Source organism: Gorilla gorilla, chromosome X, assembly GCF_029281585.2.
Source record: "Gorilla gorilla gorilla isolate KB3781 chromosome X, NHGRI_mGorGor1-v2.1_pri, whole genome shotgun sequence".
NCBI lineage: Eukaryota > Metazoa > Chordata > Mammalia > Primates > Hominidae > Gorilla > Gorilla gorilla.
In genome coordinates this window covers 87,504,551-87,516,976 of record NC_073247.2, presented here as the reverse complement: position 1 = coordinate 87,516,976, position 12,426 = coordinate 87,504,551, and the positions used below count along the sequence as shown (strand labels likewise).

Here is a 12,426-nt window from a genome sequence, read left to right as displayed (position 1 = left end):
CTAGAGAGCTTAAAGATCTTATCTCAATTTGCCCCCTGGGAAGCACCTATCTAAGACAAGGAACAGGAGCCCTTCTGGGGAAGGGTAAAGACCAGGGTGAAGGGCCCCATCAGGTCTGGCCTTAATCATACCTTTGTAGCAGCTTGGAAGACAGTGCTGGTTTCTACAACACTCTCCCCGAAAAAAGGATCAGCATACAAACCACACATTTCTACCTTCTAGAACACGCACATTCATTTGTGTAAACATTGATCTCTTTAGCCTAGTTTGACTAAATTCGTGGCCCTGAGCTACCTACTTCAGTACTGAAGAAAGCACCTGGGATGTAGACAATTTCAGAGGTGAGTAACCCCCTCATGTGAAGACAGTAGCCTCTGAAGGAATTCCAGGGCATAAGATTACTGAATGTAATGTCCTGTGGAATGTAACAGTATTCATTACCATCAAGAATTTAAGGAAGAATTTCAATTGTAACTGCAGATGGCAACCCTATATAAATCTTTTCCCTTTCCAATGCCGCACTGAAAAATGCAACCATCATAGTCTTCAACTTGATGATTGGAGTCTAGGATTACACCTATGTTTTAGCCCAACTATTTTAGTAGAGCTCTCAGAAAATAAAGCAGCTGACTCACCTCTTCCTGGCAAAAGCATTTGGATTATGCCTCCCCAAACACACGTGTGCTGGCACGCATACACATACATAAACCCTCTGAATAAATAGCTTCTATTCTGATGCTGCCTTTCCTGCCCTGTGGGGCCACAACAAGCTTTGACATACTAAGTGAAGAATAGAAAATCCAATCCTTACTGTCTAGCAACCTTCATCCTCATCTACCACCCATTCTAGTGCACTCTGGCTCTAGTCACCGTGGTGAGTGGCTGTTACACAAACTTGTACCTACACTCCTCTAGGCCTTTCCTGTTGCTGTTACTTCAGGTTAGAATACTACTATAAACCCTTCCCATTTATTCATCACTTAGAGCTCAACTCCTTCTTGAGGCTTTATTGGAAACTGCCCGCAATTTAACATACCGCAGACTAAGCTGTAATTCAATACTTACCTCTGTGTTTGTATCACATGTTAATTGACCCTCCATCAGAGCACCTATTTTCATCTATTTTATGAGTCATGTTTAATAAAGAAGGTTAAAGATCAGATGGTGTGAGAGAAAGTAATATGCTTGAGACTGACAGACCTGAGTGGTCTCTTTCATTTATTGCTGCTTGACTTTGGACAGGTACATTTACCTCCATGACCCAGTTTCCTCATCTGTAAAATGAGGATCATTAAGAGTAGCTATCTAAGAGCTAGCATTATATGAATAAGTATGAGGAAAGTGAAAGCACCAGAAAGAGTGCCTGCACATAGTCAGTGCTCCAGAAGTGTTATCTCTCATTATTATTACCATTGTTTGAACCTACCCCAGAATGTAAGCTCCACACAAAAAGGGAAAAATCACTATGTTTGTATTCTGATGTACAGCACTGTGCCTGGCATGTGGCATGTGGTCAGTAAATATCTGTTGAGTGAATGGATGCTTTAACGAGTCTGTGAAATAATTATAATTGTTAGCGCCCTCCTCCTCCTCCTCCCTTCCTCCACCTTCTGCTCCTCCTCCTCCTCTCTGAATCCTCTACCGCCTGATAGCATGGTGCTTTAAGCCCCACAGAAAAACTTCAAGTGGAGGGAGCATCACTGAACGGCTCCTCATCCCTTGACCCTTTTGCTATATCTGTTACTCCATTTCTCGAATTCTCTTCTCTAACAAGTTCGAGTTCAGCAGCAACCACTTCAACCAGCCTAGCCTGCCCTTCAGAGGTGAGGGGGCGGGAATGAGAGACAAGGCATGGAAGACGGGGAGTGGGGCGTGGCCACCACGATGCAAAGACTGACTGCGCCTGCGTAGGCTGCGGCAAAATAACGCTCTGAGGCTTGCAGTCGTTGCTGGCCAGCGCTTGTGTAGAAAGATCGCTCTTCACACCAGATTTCACTTTTGATCCTTCCAGCTCCAGGGTCTCGGGCTTCAGCTTTGTGCCGAGGCACCAACACTGCTGCGGTCCTCTCTCCGACTGATCGCAGATCTCACCGTTCCCGCTCCTGTCTCCTGGAACCATGTCTCTGGTAAGCCAGAATGCACGCCGCTGTAGCGCAGAGATCACTGCAGATTACGGCGACGGCAGAGGTGAAATACAAGCTACTAATGCCTCCGGGTCCCCCACCTCCATGCTAGTCGTTGATGCCCCCCAGTGCCCTCAGGCGCCAATCAACTCTCAGTGTGTCAACACTTCCCAGGCCGTTCAGGACCCGAATGACCTGGAGGTCCTGATCGACGAGCAGTCCAGACGTTTGGGGGCGCTCAGGGTCCATGACCCTCTAGAAGACAGGTCGATTGCTTTGGTGAATTTCATGAGAATGAAAAGCCAGAAGGAGGGGTCTATTCAGCAGTCCGAGATGCTGGAGTTTCTCAGAGAGTACTCAGATCAGTTCCCTGAGATCCTCAGACGAGCCTCAGCTCACCTGGACCAGGTCTTTGGGTTGAACCTGAGAGTTATTGATCCTCAGGCTGACACCTACAATTTAGTCAGCAAACGGGGTTTCCAGATCACCGATAGGATAGCGGAGCCCCTGGACATGCCAAAAGCAAGTCTCCTGGCCCTAGTCCTAGGCCACATCCTCTTGAATGGGAACCGAGCAAGAGAGGCCTCCATTTGGGACTTGCTGCTAAAAGTTGATATCTGGGATAAGCCTCAGAGGATCAACAACCTCTTTGGGAACACAAGGAACCTCCTCACTACTGACTTTGTGTGCATGCGATTCTTGGAGTACTGGCCAGTGTATGGCACTAATCCCCTTGAATTTGAGTTCTTGTGGGGCTCTAGAGCCCACAGGGAAATCACAAAGATGGAAGCCCTGAAGTTTGTGTCAGATGCCCATGATGAAGAACCCTGGAGCTGGCCAGAAGAATATAATAAGGCCCTGGAAGCTGACAAAACCAAAGAAAGAAGCCTGACTGCTGGCTTAGAGTTCTGGTCAGAGGACACTATGAATGATAACGCAAATGATTTGGTCCAGTTGGCTATTAGTGTCACTGAGGAGATGCTGCCTATACATCAGGATGAGCTATTGGCTCACACTGGCAAAGAATTTGAGGATGTGTTCCCAAATATCCTCAATAGAGCTACTCTAATTCTTGATATGTTCTATGGGTTGTCTCTGATTGAGGTTGATACCAGTGAGCACATCTACCTCCTTGTCCAGCAACCAGAATCAGAGGAACAGCAAGTGATGCTAGAGAGCCTGGGGAGACCCACTCAAGAATACGTAATGCCAATCCTAGGTTTGATCTTCCTGATGGGCAACCGTGTCAAAGAGGCCAATGTCTGGAACTTGCTTCGAAGACTTAGTGTGGATGTAGGGAGAAAGCATTCCATCACCCGTAAGCTTATGAGACAGCGCTATCTGGAATGCAGGCCACTGTCCTACTCTAATCCAGTTGAATATGAGCTTCTATGGGGTCCTCGAGCTCACCATGAAACCACCAAAATGAAAGTCTTGGAGTACATGGCCAGGCTCTACAGAAAGCGACCACAGGACTGGCCAGAACAATATAGGGAGGCTGTGGAAGATGAGGAGGCCAGAGCCAAATCTGAGGCAACTATCATGTTTTTCCTTGACCCCACGTGAAGTCTAGGGAATATGTATCACTTCAGCTGAGTGGCATAAGTTAAAGATGCCTTGGTAAAATAGGCATTGGGGCTCTAAATTAGAATCCAGGGAGGGCTTGTGTGGGAAGTACAAATTGTGCTTGCTGTCTGTGTTCCAATTCTAGTAGTATTTCCTTCCTTTTAATATACTCTTGGATTAGGTTAATGACCAATATTTATAAATGGAATTTTTCATTTGCCATCCCGGTCTTGTTTCAGCATAAAAGTTCAGACAGCTCTGTAAAATGTATTGATAATATTTACATCTTTGAAATAATCAGTGAAATGGTCTGGTACAGGAGTTAAATAACAATGACACACACACAACAAAACAAACACAAAACCACTGATCTGTGATTGCTCTCCCTTTGTGTCTACTGTCGTATACATATATACAACTATATATACACAAATATATATATATACACAAATATATATATACACAAAACTGTCATTTACCTGTATTTGCAATAAAAGCATAATGAATTAGACACTATGCTTGTGCATTCATTTATTCTATAGGCATTTATTAAGCACCTGCCATGCTCTGAGAACAGTGCTGTGTGCTGGGAATAAAAGAGTAAAGAAGACCCAGCTGGGCTCCAGGGCTTAAGGGGGAGGGCTCATGGAAGTAAACCAGCAATTATATTATGCTATGGAAAGTGGCATAATAGGCATAAGCTCAGAGTTCTATGAGAGTCCACAAGAATAACTCCCGATTTTAAGTGCTGGGAAGGATAGTGGGAAGGTGATGGCATCTAAGATAGTCTGGGGAAGGTGCAGGGGTGTCAAGCCTGGATGAGTGGGAAAGTAGTCAGGAATAGTGGTGGGAAGGATGAAGTGGTATGGACGGCTGGGGACAAGATGTGCTTTAGTGACATCTATTGTAAGATCTGAGGTTGGGGAGAGGAAGGGAAGGACTGCTACTGAAGACAGAAGCAGTGTGTAAAGCACCTGTGAAGAATTTGAAATAGCTCAGAAAGACAATGACTTTAAAGGAGGAGTGGGAGAAATAAGTCTGTGGCAGAGGTAACAAGGACCCATATCCTCAGAGTGACTCTTGAGAGCCAACAATGGCCTTGCACCTTCAGTCAGACTGAAAAATCTACCTGGAGGAACTCTGCAGGGGATCCTCTGCCAATGAAGTTTATTTCAGCACCCAAGCTGTTAAGGTGAGTGTTTGCATTTAGGCTGTCTTCATTCTGATCCCCCTTACAGCTTCTAACCTGGCTCGTAGCTCCCCATAAGCCTTCCCTAGAGAGCCAGCAGGTAACAATTTCTGAGAGGGAGCCCTGGTATAAGGATGAGTGTCATATGGAAAATCACTTATTAAAGAGGGATGGCTGCTGCCTACCGGTAGTGTAGGATCTATATGTCTTCATTTCCTGGCACACAGAAGCTTTCTGCCTTTTTCATCCATTTAATCACCGGGGGCTACTCCCATCTGCTACCTCCTATTAGATGGGAGAGAGTTGGAAGACATTCCTCACATTTTCATCAGCCTCAGGAAGAGAACGACACAATCGTTTCGCTGGGGGAGAGGCAGGGAGAAGGAAGATACGCCGTTTTGTATCCAAAGTCTGGCCGGCTGAGATGCAGAAGCCTAATTAGAGCTGTCGGCTTGGGGATGCCACTGAGCAGGCGCACTCCGCGGTTGCTAGGGCAATACAGCCCAGTCTCAGTGATCTTCCCATCGGTAGCATTCCAAAGTCTGAACGCTAAGGGCAGGGCTTCTAGCGACGAGAAAATGAGTAATTGGAAGGTCTGGTCTGAAAGGGTTCTTGAAAATGGGGTGGGGTGGGGTTGTCAGGCGGGAGAGTATCCAACTCAAAATCTGGGACCTTGGAACAAAATCTTGCCTGTGTGCTAAACAGCAATTCTATCATTCTTCAGCTCCCTTGGACTGTTAACCCATACATGCTTGTGAGACGGGAGAGGGTATGGAAGCAAGCACGTTAAGTTGCCAAGTTTTTTTTTACTCTGACTTTTTGGATTGGTGCAATTTCTGGGTCCACAAACATGTCAGCTCTTCTGGGGGGCTCCAGTAAAGAGAGAAAGAAATCTGCCAAGGGGAACATGTAGCATCTGGACAACGATGATCAATGTAATGCTGCCAATTGTTTTAATACTAAATATGTGTCAGGCACTGTGCTGGGTTCTTCATATTCTTAGATCTAATCTTTCCACCATTTCTCTAAGAAGCATTTTAATAGTCCCACTTAACACTACAGGAAACTGAGGCTTAACTAATATGCCCAAGGTCACACAGCCAGTCATTGAGAACTGGGCTTGGAGTCCAAGGATCCCCACTCTGGGCCTGTCCAATAATCCCCCTCAAATTTTCTGACTTTTGGAATATACAAAGAAAGGCTGCATGGTCAGAGTGGAGAAGCGAGATGATAGCACTCAGGAGAATGAAAGTGAAGCTGAAATTTCTCCAGGCTCTTCCTTGTTCCACCACTGGGGCTCCATGAGAGCTGTCTTTGTATAGAGTATGCATTTCTGTCCAATCTCCCTACTCTGACCTATGAGTCTTCTCCAGCTGAACCTCTTCAAGCCTCCAGCCTTATCTGCTTATCTCATTTAGAGAGCATCAAATATCATCGTTTCTGGAGTTCCAGAAGTGTTAAGTAATTTTTTTGGAATCTTGAAAGAACAATGACCTGAAAGAACTTCTGACCTGCCCAGGGTTGCTCAGAGTGCAAGAACAGAAGTGGGAAATAGCCCTGTGTCACAGAGACCACGTGCAGTTTTCCAGAAGTGACAAGAGTGAGACTTGCAGGGCACATGCCTATGGTGTGGGAAAAGGTATAGTCTCTCTGTGTCCACAGCAATTCCTTTGAAGACCAAGAGAGATTTGAGTACTCCCATCCTTTAGGCACCAATTTAGAATTAACACCCACTAAGAAACACTTAGGGGTAGAAGTGAGTGTCTGGTAAACAAGACTTACAGAGGATGCTGTACAAATTACTCCAATGTAAGTCACTATTAAGCCTTTAGAACACCAGACAAAATATCTTTCTTATCTTTGTGAACTCATTTGGAAGATGGAAAGGCCTGAGTTCATTTGCAGACTCTGTGGGCCATCAATGTCCACCAAGTATTGAAGTTTTGGCCATGCTGGGACTTGCAGAATAGGTATTGGTTAGATATGGATTCATCATCCTGTATATATTCCATCCAGAGTTCCCTTTAACCTATGATTTGGATCCTTCCTAGGGAGACAACACGGAGAATATAATCACTTTCAGTTCCTGAGTCCTAGGAGTGCCCTCTTTCAGGGATGAGTGGTTAGAAAAGCCTTTCCTGCCCCTTCTCTACATCAGCTTCATACACACACAAGCCATCCAGAAATAAACATACAATCCAAGCAAAAGCTGAGCTAGACTGGCATATGTGGATTTCAAGGAAATTCCCCCTGCCCCAAGGATTGCTGCCCCTAAATCCTCCAATACTGACAATCTAGACCAACTCATAAGTGTCTTTCATGTTCAGACAAGACCCCTGCAGTCTCCTTCTTCTTTCTTAGAGGGGATCTCCAGACAGTAAGATTTCTCGTTGAACAGGGTTTGTCTTCCATCTCAACGAGTGCTCAACAATATCTTTAGGAATTCTCTGCAGGCAGGATTTGAAGATAGTTGCCAAAAAAAGTTGCAAAAAAGTGTACCCTGAAATATTAATACTTTTGCTCTCTAGAAACCATAGGAATAAACAAGCACCTGATAAGGATGGGGCAATATATTTGGAATGGTTAAGAACTCTAGATCTGGACGGTACTTTTTCTGTCACTTACTAGCTGTGTGAACTTGGGAAAGTTACTCACATCTTTCTAGGCCACTTAATGCTGTTTTCAATAAATTGATAGAAAATCCCAGCCACACATCTACCATTTGATGATTTCAGAACTGTGACCCAAACCAGTTGTATCTTAGTCTAGTGATATTTCCATGCCATACAACTGCTTTTAAAACTACTACTTGTCAACACCTGGGTAGCTGAAGTCAAACAACTCCTGGGTTGTTAGAATCACTAGTCTTTGTTTTCTTTAGAAAATACTTCAGGCAAATGTTAACCCCAGGTGGTTATGAATTAGTGAGGTTTAGGTGCATCAAGAATATATTATTTGTAGACTCCAATACACAAGATATTTTTATGGAAGCATATGGGTGGTCTATTTAAGCAGACCTCAGTGTCCTACAGGAAACCACCTGCTGACTTGCCACTCAGGGCTTCAGTCAGTGAGGATGATTTCCTTTCTAAGGGGAAAGAGTTAGGGAGGGAGTTGGGAGCTGAGGTCTAAGGTCCAAGCAGCCTCTTTCAAACTGTTCTTCTCTTGAGAGCATCTTCTTTGGCATGGGCTAGACAGGATAAAGTTTCTGTCCTCTAAGTGTTCACTTCTTTGGTAATATAGAAGGGAAGGAGGATAGAGAAAGGGAAGACACAAGAATAGCCATTGTTTCTAAAGTTGACCTCTCTACTGAAGACTTGACCTGCTCAGGCCACAGCTCAGACGAGCTTATTTTCCTGTAGAGGCTGCAGGAAAATGGTGTCCTGGTGAAGGACCCAGCCTGGATTGCCTCCTTCTGCAAGATAAAGAGGGCTGCTGTCCTGGAAGAAGGTGTTTATCATTCCAGGTGGTAAAGGAGATCACCCTGAGATCCAGCTGTGGGGGCCAGGTATGGAGAGCTGGTTGCACACAGGATTGTTCCCCTTTCTCTGTAATGGGGGTGGGGGTTGCAAAAGGCCTAGGAGGGAGGGAGTAAGAAAAATAATCTTTGGCAGGTTGTTAACATCAACAATTTATATAATGTTCCGTCACATAAATATAGCCATGGACATCCTTATAGTTTCTAACAGGGGAGAACTGCAGAACTCCTGGAACTAACACTTCTGTCCAAACCCCTGTAGTAGTAAGAGATCTAACTAAACTCTAGCATGGTTTCTCACAGCCTAAGGCTGGGTCCCTGTAATTGACCCCAAACCCCACTAAAATGACTGCCTGAGAAAGTTCAATGCTGCCAGGAAAATATACTGTTTGTTCTTGCCAAAAACTGATGATAAGACCCTGACCTCCCTTTTTTAGAGCACTTATTAAAAAGGGCTTATTACAGTGAATATGTATCTCTTACAATTTAGAAATGTCTCTCCCAAGGACCTGAGAACCATTTCTTTGAAATGTAATCAAGAAAGATAGGAACCCTGTCTTCCAGTCTCTGTGGAAGGACAAATCCTAACTTTGATAACTGCCGGCTAACAAACACAGATGGCCTAAACACAGTGCATTTACACTGACCAATCTTTTGTAGTTTTCACTTCTCTGACTCTACTCAGCCCCCAACATCATTCTCCCTTTAAAACGCCCAAACCACCTTTGCACAAATTGGAATGGAGCTCAGCTTTTTTCAGCATTGTTAGTAGTTACTGAATAAGATCTGTTTTCACTACTTTAAGTATCTTTGACACGGGGAGGATGAATAGTAGCCAGACATGTGCTGAATGAAGATAATTCACTCTCCAGCTCTGAGAGGGAACAAACTAGCTAGTCCCTGAGGTGAATGGTAAAGCCAATACCTATTTTCTAGATAGCCTTTATTGCCTACTCCACCCACGAGGAACCACACCCAGCTCTGCCCAGCCCTCAGGTAGTTCCACTTGAGGCTGTCCTGCCCCCCTGAAACCCCTATACACTGGAGAAGCCCAGAGATGTCTGGCCTATCTGAAGACCACTTACCCAGTTCAATTTAATAAGCAATGTTGAAACACTTGTTATATGTTGGCCTTATTGTATTAGACACTGGGGTACAGGGATGAATTAGATGTGACCCCTGTCTAATCTGTGTTCTAACTCAATACTCAGCCTTAACTCTGTCGAAATATATGAGCAATCTATTAATGGTTTTATTTCAATGCATACCTGTTTCATTTATAAAATTTCCAGTTGTTTCTTTTTTAAAATATACCCTATTGTTAAAGAAGATTCCTGTTCTTGTCTTACAAATTACAGTCCCTTTTTCATCTCTTTCAATATTTAAACCAGATTTATCTTTAAAGTTATTTTTACATTGATCTACTATTGTGTGTTTCATTAATTGTGAATTCTGCCATTTGTTGAGTCTGATTATTATCTAACACTTCAAACTATAAAACTACTACAAGAAAATATCACAGAAATTCTCCAAGACACTGGACTAGGCAAAGATTCGAGTAGTACCTCACAAGCACGGACAACCAAAGCAAAAATGGATAAATGAGATAATATCTAGTTAAAAGCCTTCTAAAAATTATAGGCAAGGTGGCTCACTCAGTGCAGCCAAGAGAAATATCTGCCACCAAGAGACTAGGACATTGGGAAGCCTGGCACACTCCAAGCATATCTTTGGAGGAAAGACAATGAGAATTGATGGAGGGAAGACACAGATGCTGGGCTATAGAGAAAGGAAGATGGGAACCCTGCAAGGGACTTCCATGCACTGGGACTTGTTCCTGGCCGCCAGCCACTCCCAGGGAAAAGGTAAGTTGAGCAGGTGAGGAGCAACCTGCCCACGCCATGGATCTCTGGAATTCTGGCAGCAGGAGACCCCCTAACCTGCATGGACACTTGTAGTGGCAGGCAGAGCTGCTTAGAGAAGTGGTAGAGGCGGAAGACCAGCCAGTGTGGAACCCAAAGGATTTGGTGTGTGAGTGTCTTCAGTGGAGTACAGCCAGGGATGTCCATCCCCCAAGGCTCACCTTTACTCCCCTAGTGCACATGCTTGCAGTGCAGCCTTGGGTGCCCAGCTGGAATGCCTCCTGGAGACACATATCACAGTTCCTGCACTGACAGACCATGCCTCACATTTGCAGAGCTCCAGCAGAGCAGCTTCTACTGGTGCACACAAGCCCACCCACACACTCCCCCAACTACAGCCTCCTCTGTGCCCCTTTGGCAGCACAAACTTGCCCACAGCTACCCCTGACATTGCTTTGTCAGTGCATATGCATGCTGGTTGACCTCAACTCCCTTCCCTGCCAGCATGCATTTATGTATGCACCCCACTATGCCACTACTCTGTATGTGAGCACACCCTGCCCACTCCTGCTGCACCACCATTGCTTGCATGTGTGCATAGAGACCAGCAGCCCTGGCCTCCACCCTGTGTTGCCACTGCTGCTTGTGTGAATGCATGCATGGAGGGCACTAGTTTCATATCTGCCGGTGTCATGCTTCCACACCAACACTGCCACCAACATGAATGCATGAATGGAAATCAACAGCCCCACCCCTCCCACATACTGTGCCACCACCACTGCTACTATAAATGCCCACATGGAAGCTGGCAACCCTGTGCCTTCCAGACTCCTTATCCAGCCAATGAGTGTGCACCATGCTGTGATTCCACCACTGCTGGCAGGTGGGAATTAGCACAGATTCTACTGCCACCACCCAATGAAGTGTTTGATTGGCACCACCCATTGGAGTGTTGTAACCACCAGCCTTGGAATACATCAACCCCTCTAGCACAGCAGGTTCCTAATATCAAGAAGCCAAACAACAAAGGTGGGGACCTAATACCAGCCCCCCAGAGTTAGTACATGAGGCCCAGGAGTCCTGAGGTGAGCCTTGGCATCCTAAAATCTTCCAGAAACAAAGTCTGTTGACTGAATCTACCACAACCAAACCCCTAAGGACATCAAAGAAGACAAAAAAATCTACCCAATGCTTTCCAAAGAAACAGGAACATCAATTATTGAAGAAACATCAGCCCACAAAAATGAGAAAAAAAGCAGATCAAGAAGCCTGGCAACTAAGAAAGCTAGTGTCTTCTTCCCTTCAAAAGACTGCACTTTTTCCCCAGGAATGGTTCTTAACCAGGCTGAAATGGCAGAAGTAGAATTCAGAATAAGGATAGGAATGGAGATCCTTGAAATTCAGGATAAAGTCAAAACCTAATCCAAGGTTTCTAAGGAATACAATGAAACTGTAAAAGAGATGAAAGGCAATATGGCCACTTTTAGAAAGAATCAAAGTGATATGATAAAACTTAAAAACTAACTTCAAGAATTTCACAATGCAATCACAGTATTAACAGCAGAACTGACCAAGATGAGGAAAGAATCTCCGGGCTCAAAGGCTGGCTCTCTGAAATAACTCAGTCAAACAAAATAAAGAAAAAACAATAAAGAAGTATAAACAAGCCTCCATGAAATATGGGATTACCTAAAGAGACCAAACTATGACCTATTGGTATCCCTGAAAGAAAGAAAGAGAAAGTTTGCACTTCCCCTTTGCCCATTGATTCTGCTCAAGAAAATTCACATTTGGTCAAAATTAGTACAAAGTTCAGCTAGAAGCTTCTTTCACCCTGTGGCCCTTCCTTAATTCCAATGGCTTTGTATGCCCAAGGAAACCTATGAGATAAACACAAGGATGATTTCCACAAGCTCAAGCTGGAAACCAGGAGTGCCTACAGGGCTCTTTCCATTGATTCTTCTACTTTTATATTTTGCTAAGCTTCCTAAATCCGTTTCAGCTCTAGGTAAGGTAAAATCTTTCTTCCATGATTTATCACTTCTTTGGTTAAGTTAATTTCTAGGTATTTTATTTTATTTGTGGCTATTTTAAATAAGATTGCTTTTTCAATTTCTTTTTCAGATTGTTCACTGCTGGCATATAGAAATGCTACTGATTTTTGTACGTTGATTTTGTATCCTGCAATTTTGTTTACTAGTTCTAATA

The 12,426-nt window shown here is 44.3% G+C and overlaps 1 protein-coding gene across 1 annotated transcript; it reads left to right on the top strand.

Moving 5' to 3' along the window:
- Positions 1-1,830: 1,830 nt before the first annotated feature.
- Positions 1,831-4,200, top strand: MAGEE2 (MAGE family member E2). The gene has a single exon (XM_004064421.5). The coding sequence runs from the start codon at positions 2,118-2,120 to the stop codon at positions 3,687-3,689; it is 1,572 nt and encodes a 523-aa protein (XP_004064469.1). The 5' UTR covers positions 1,831-2,117; the 3' UTR covers positions 3,690-4,200.
- The last annotated feature ends 8,226 nt before the right edge of the window (positions 4,201-12,426 follow it).

What these genes read in the sequence shown, in the direction of transcription:
- MAGEE2 (XM_004064421.5), top strand. Translation starts at nt 2,118, where the DNA reads ATGTCTCTGGTAAGCCAGAATGCACGCCGCTGTAGCGCAGAGATCACT.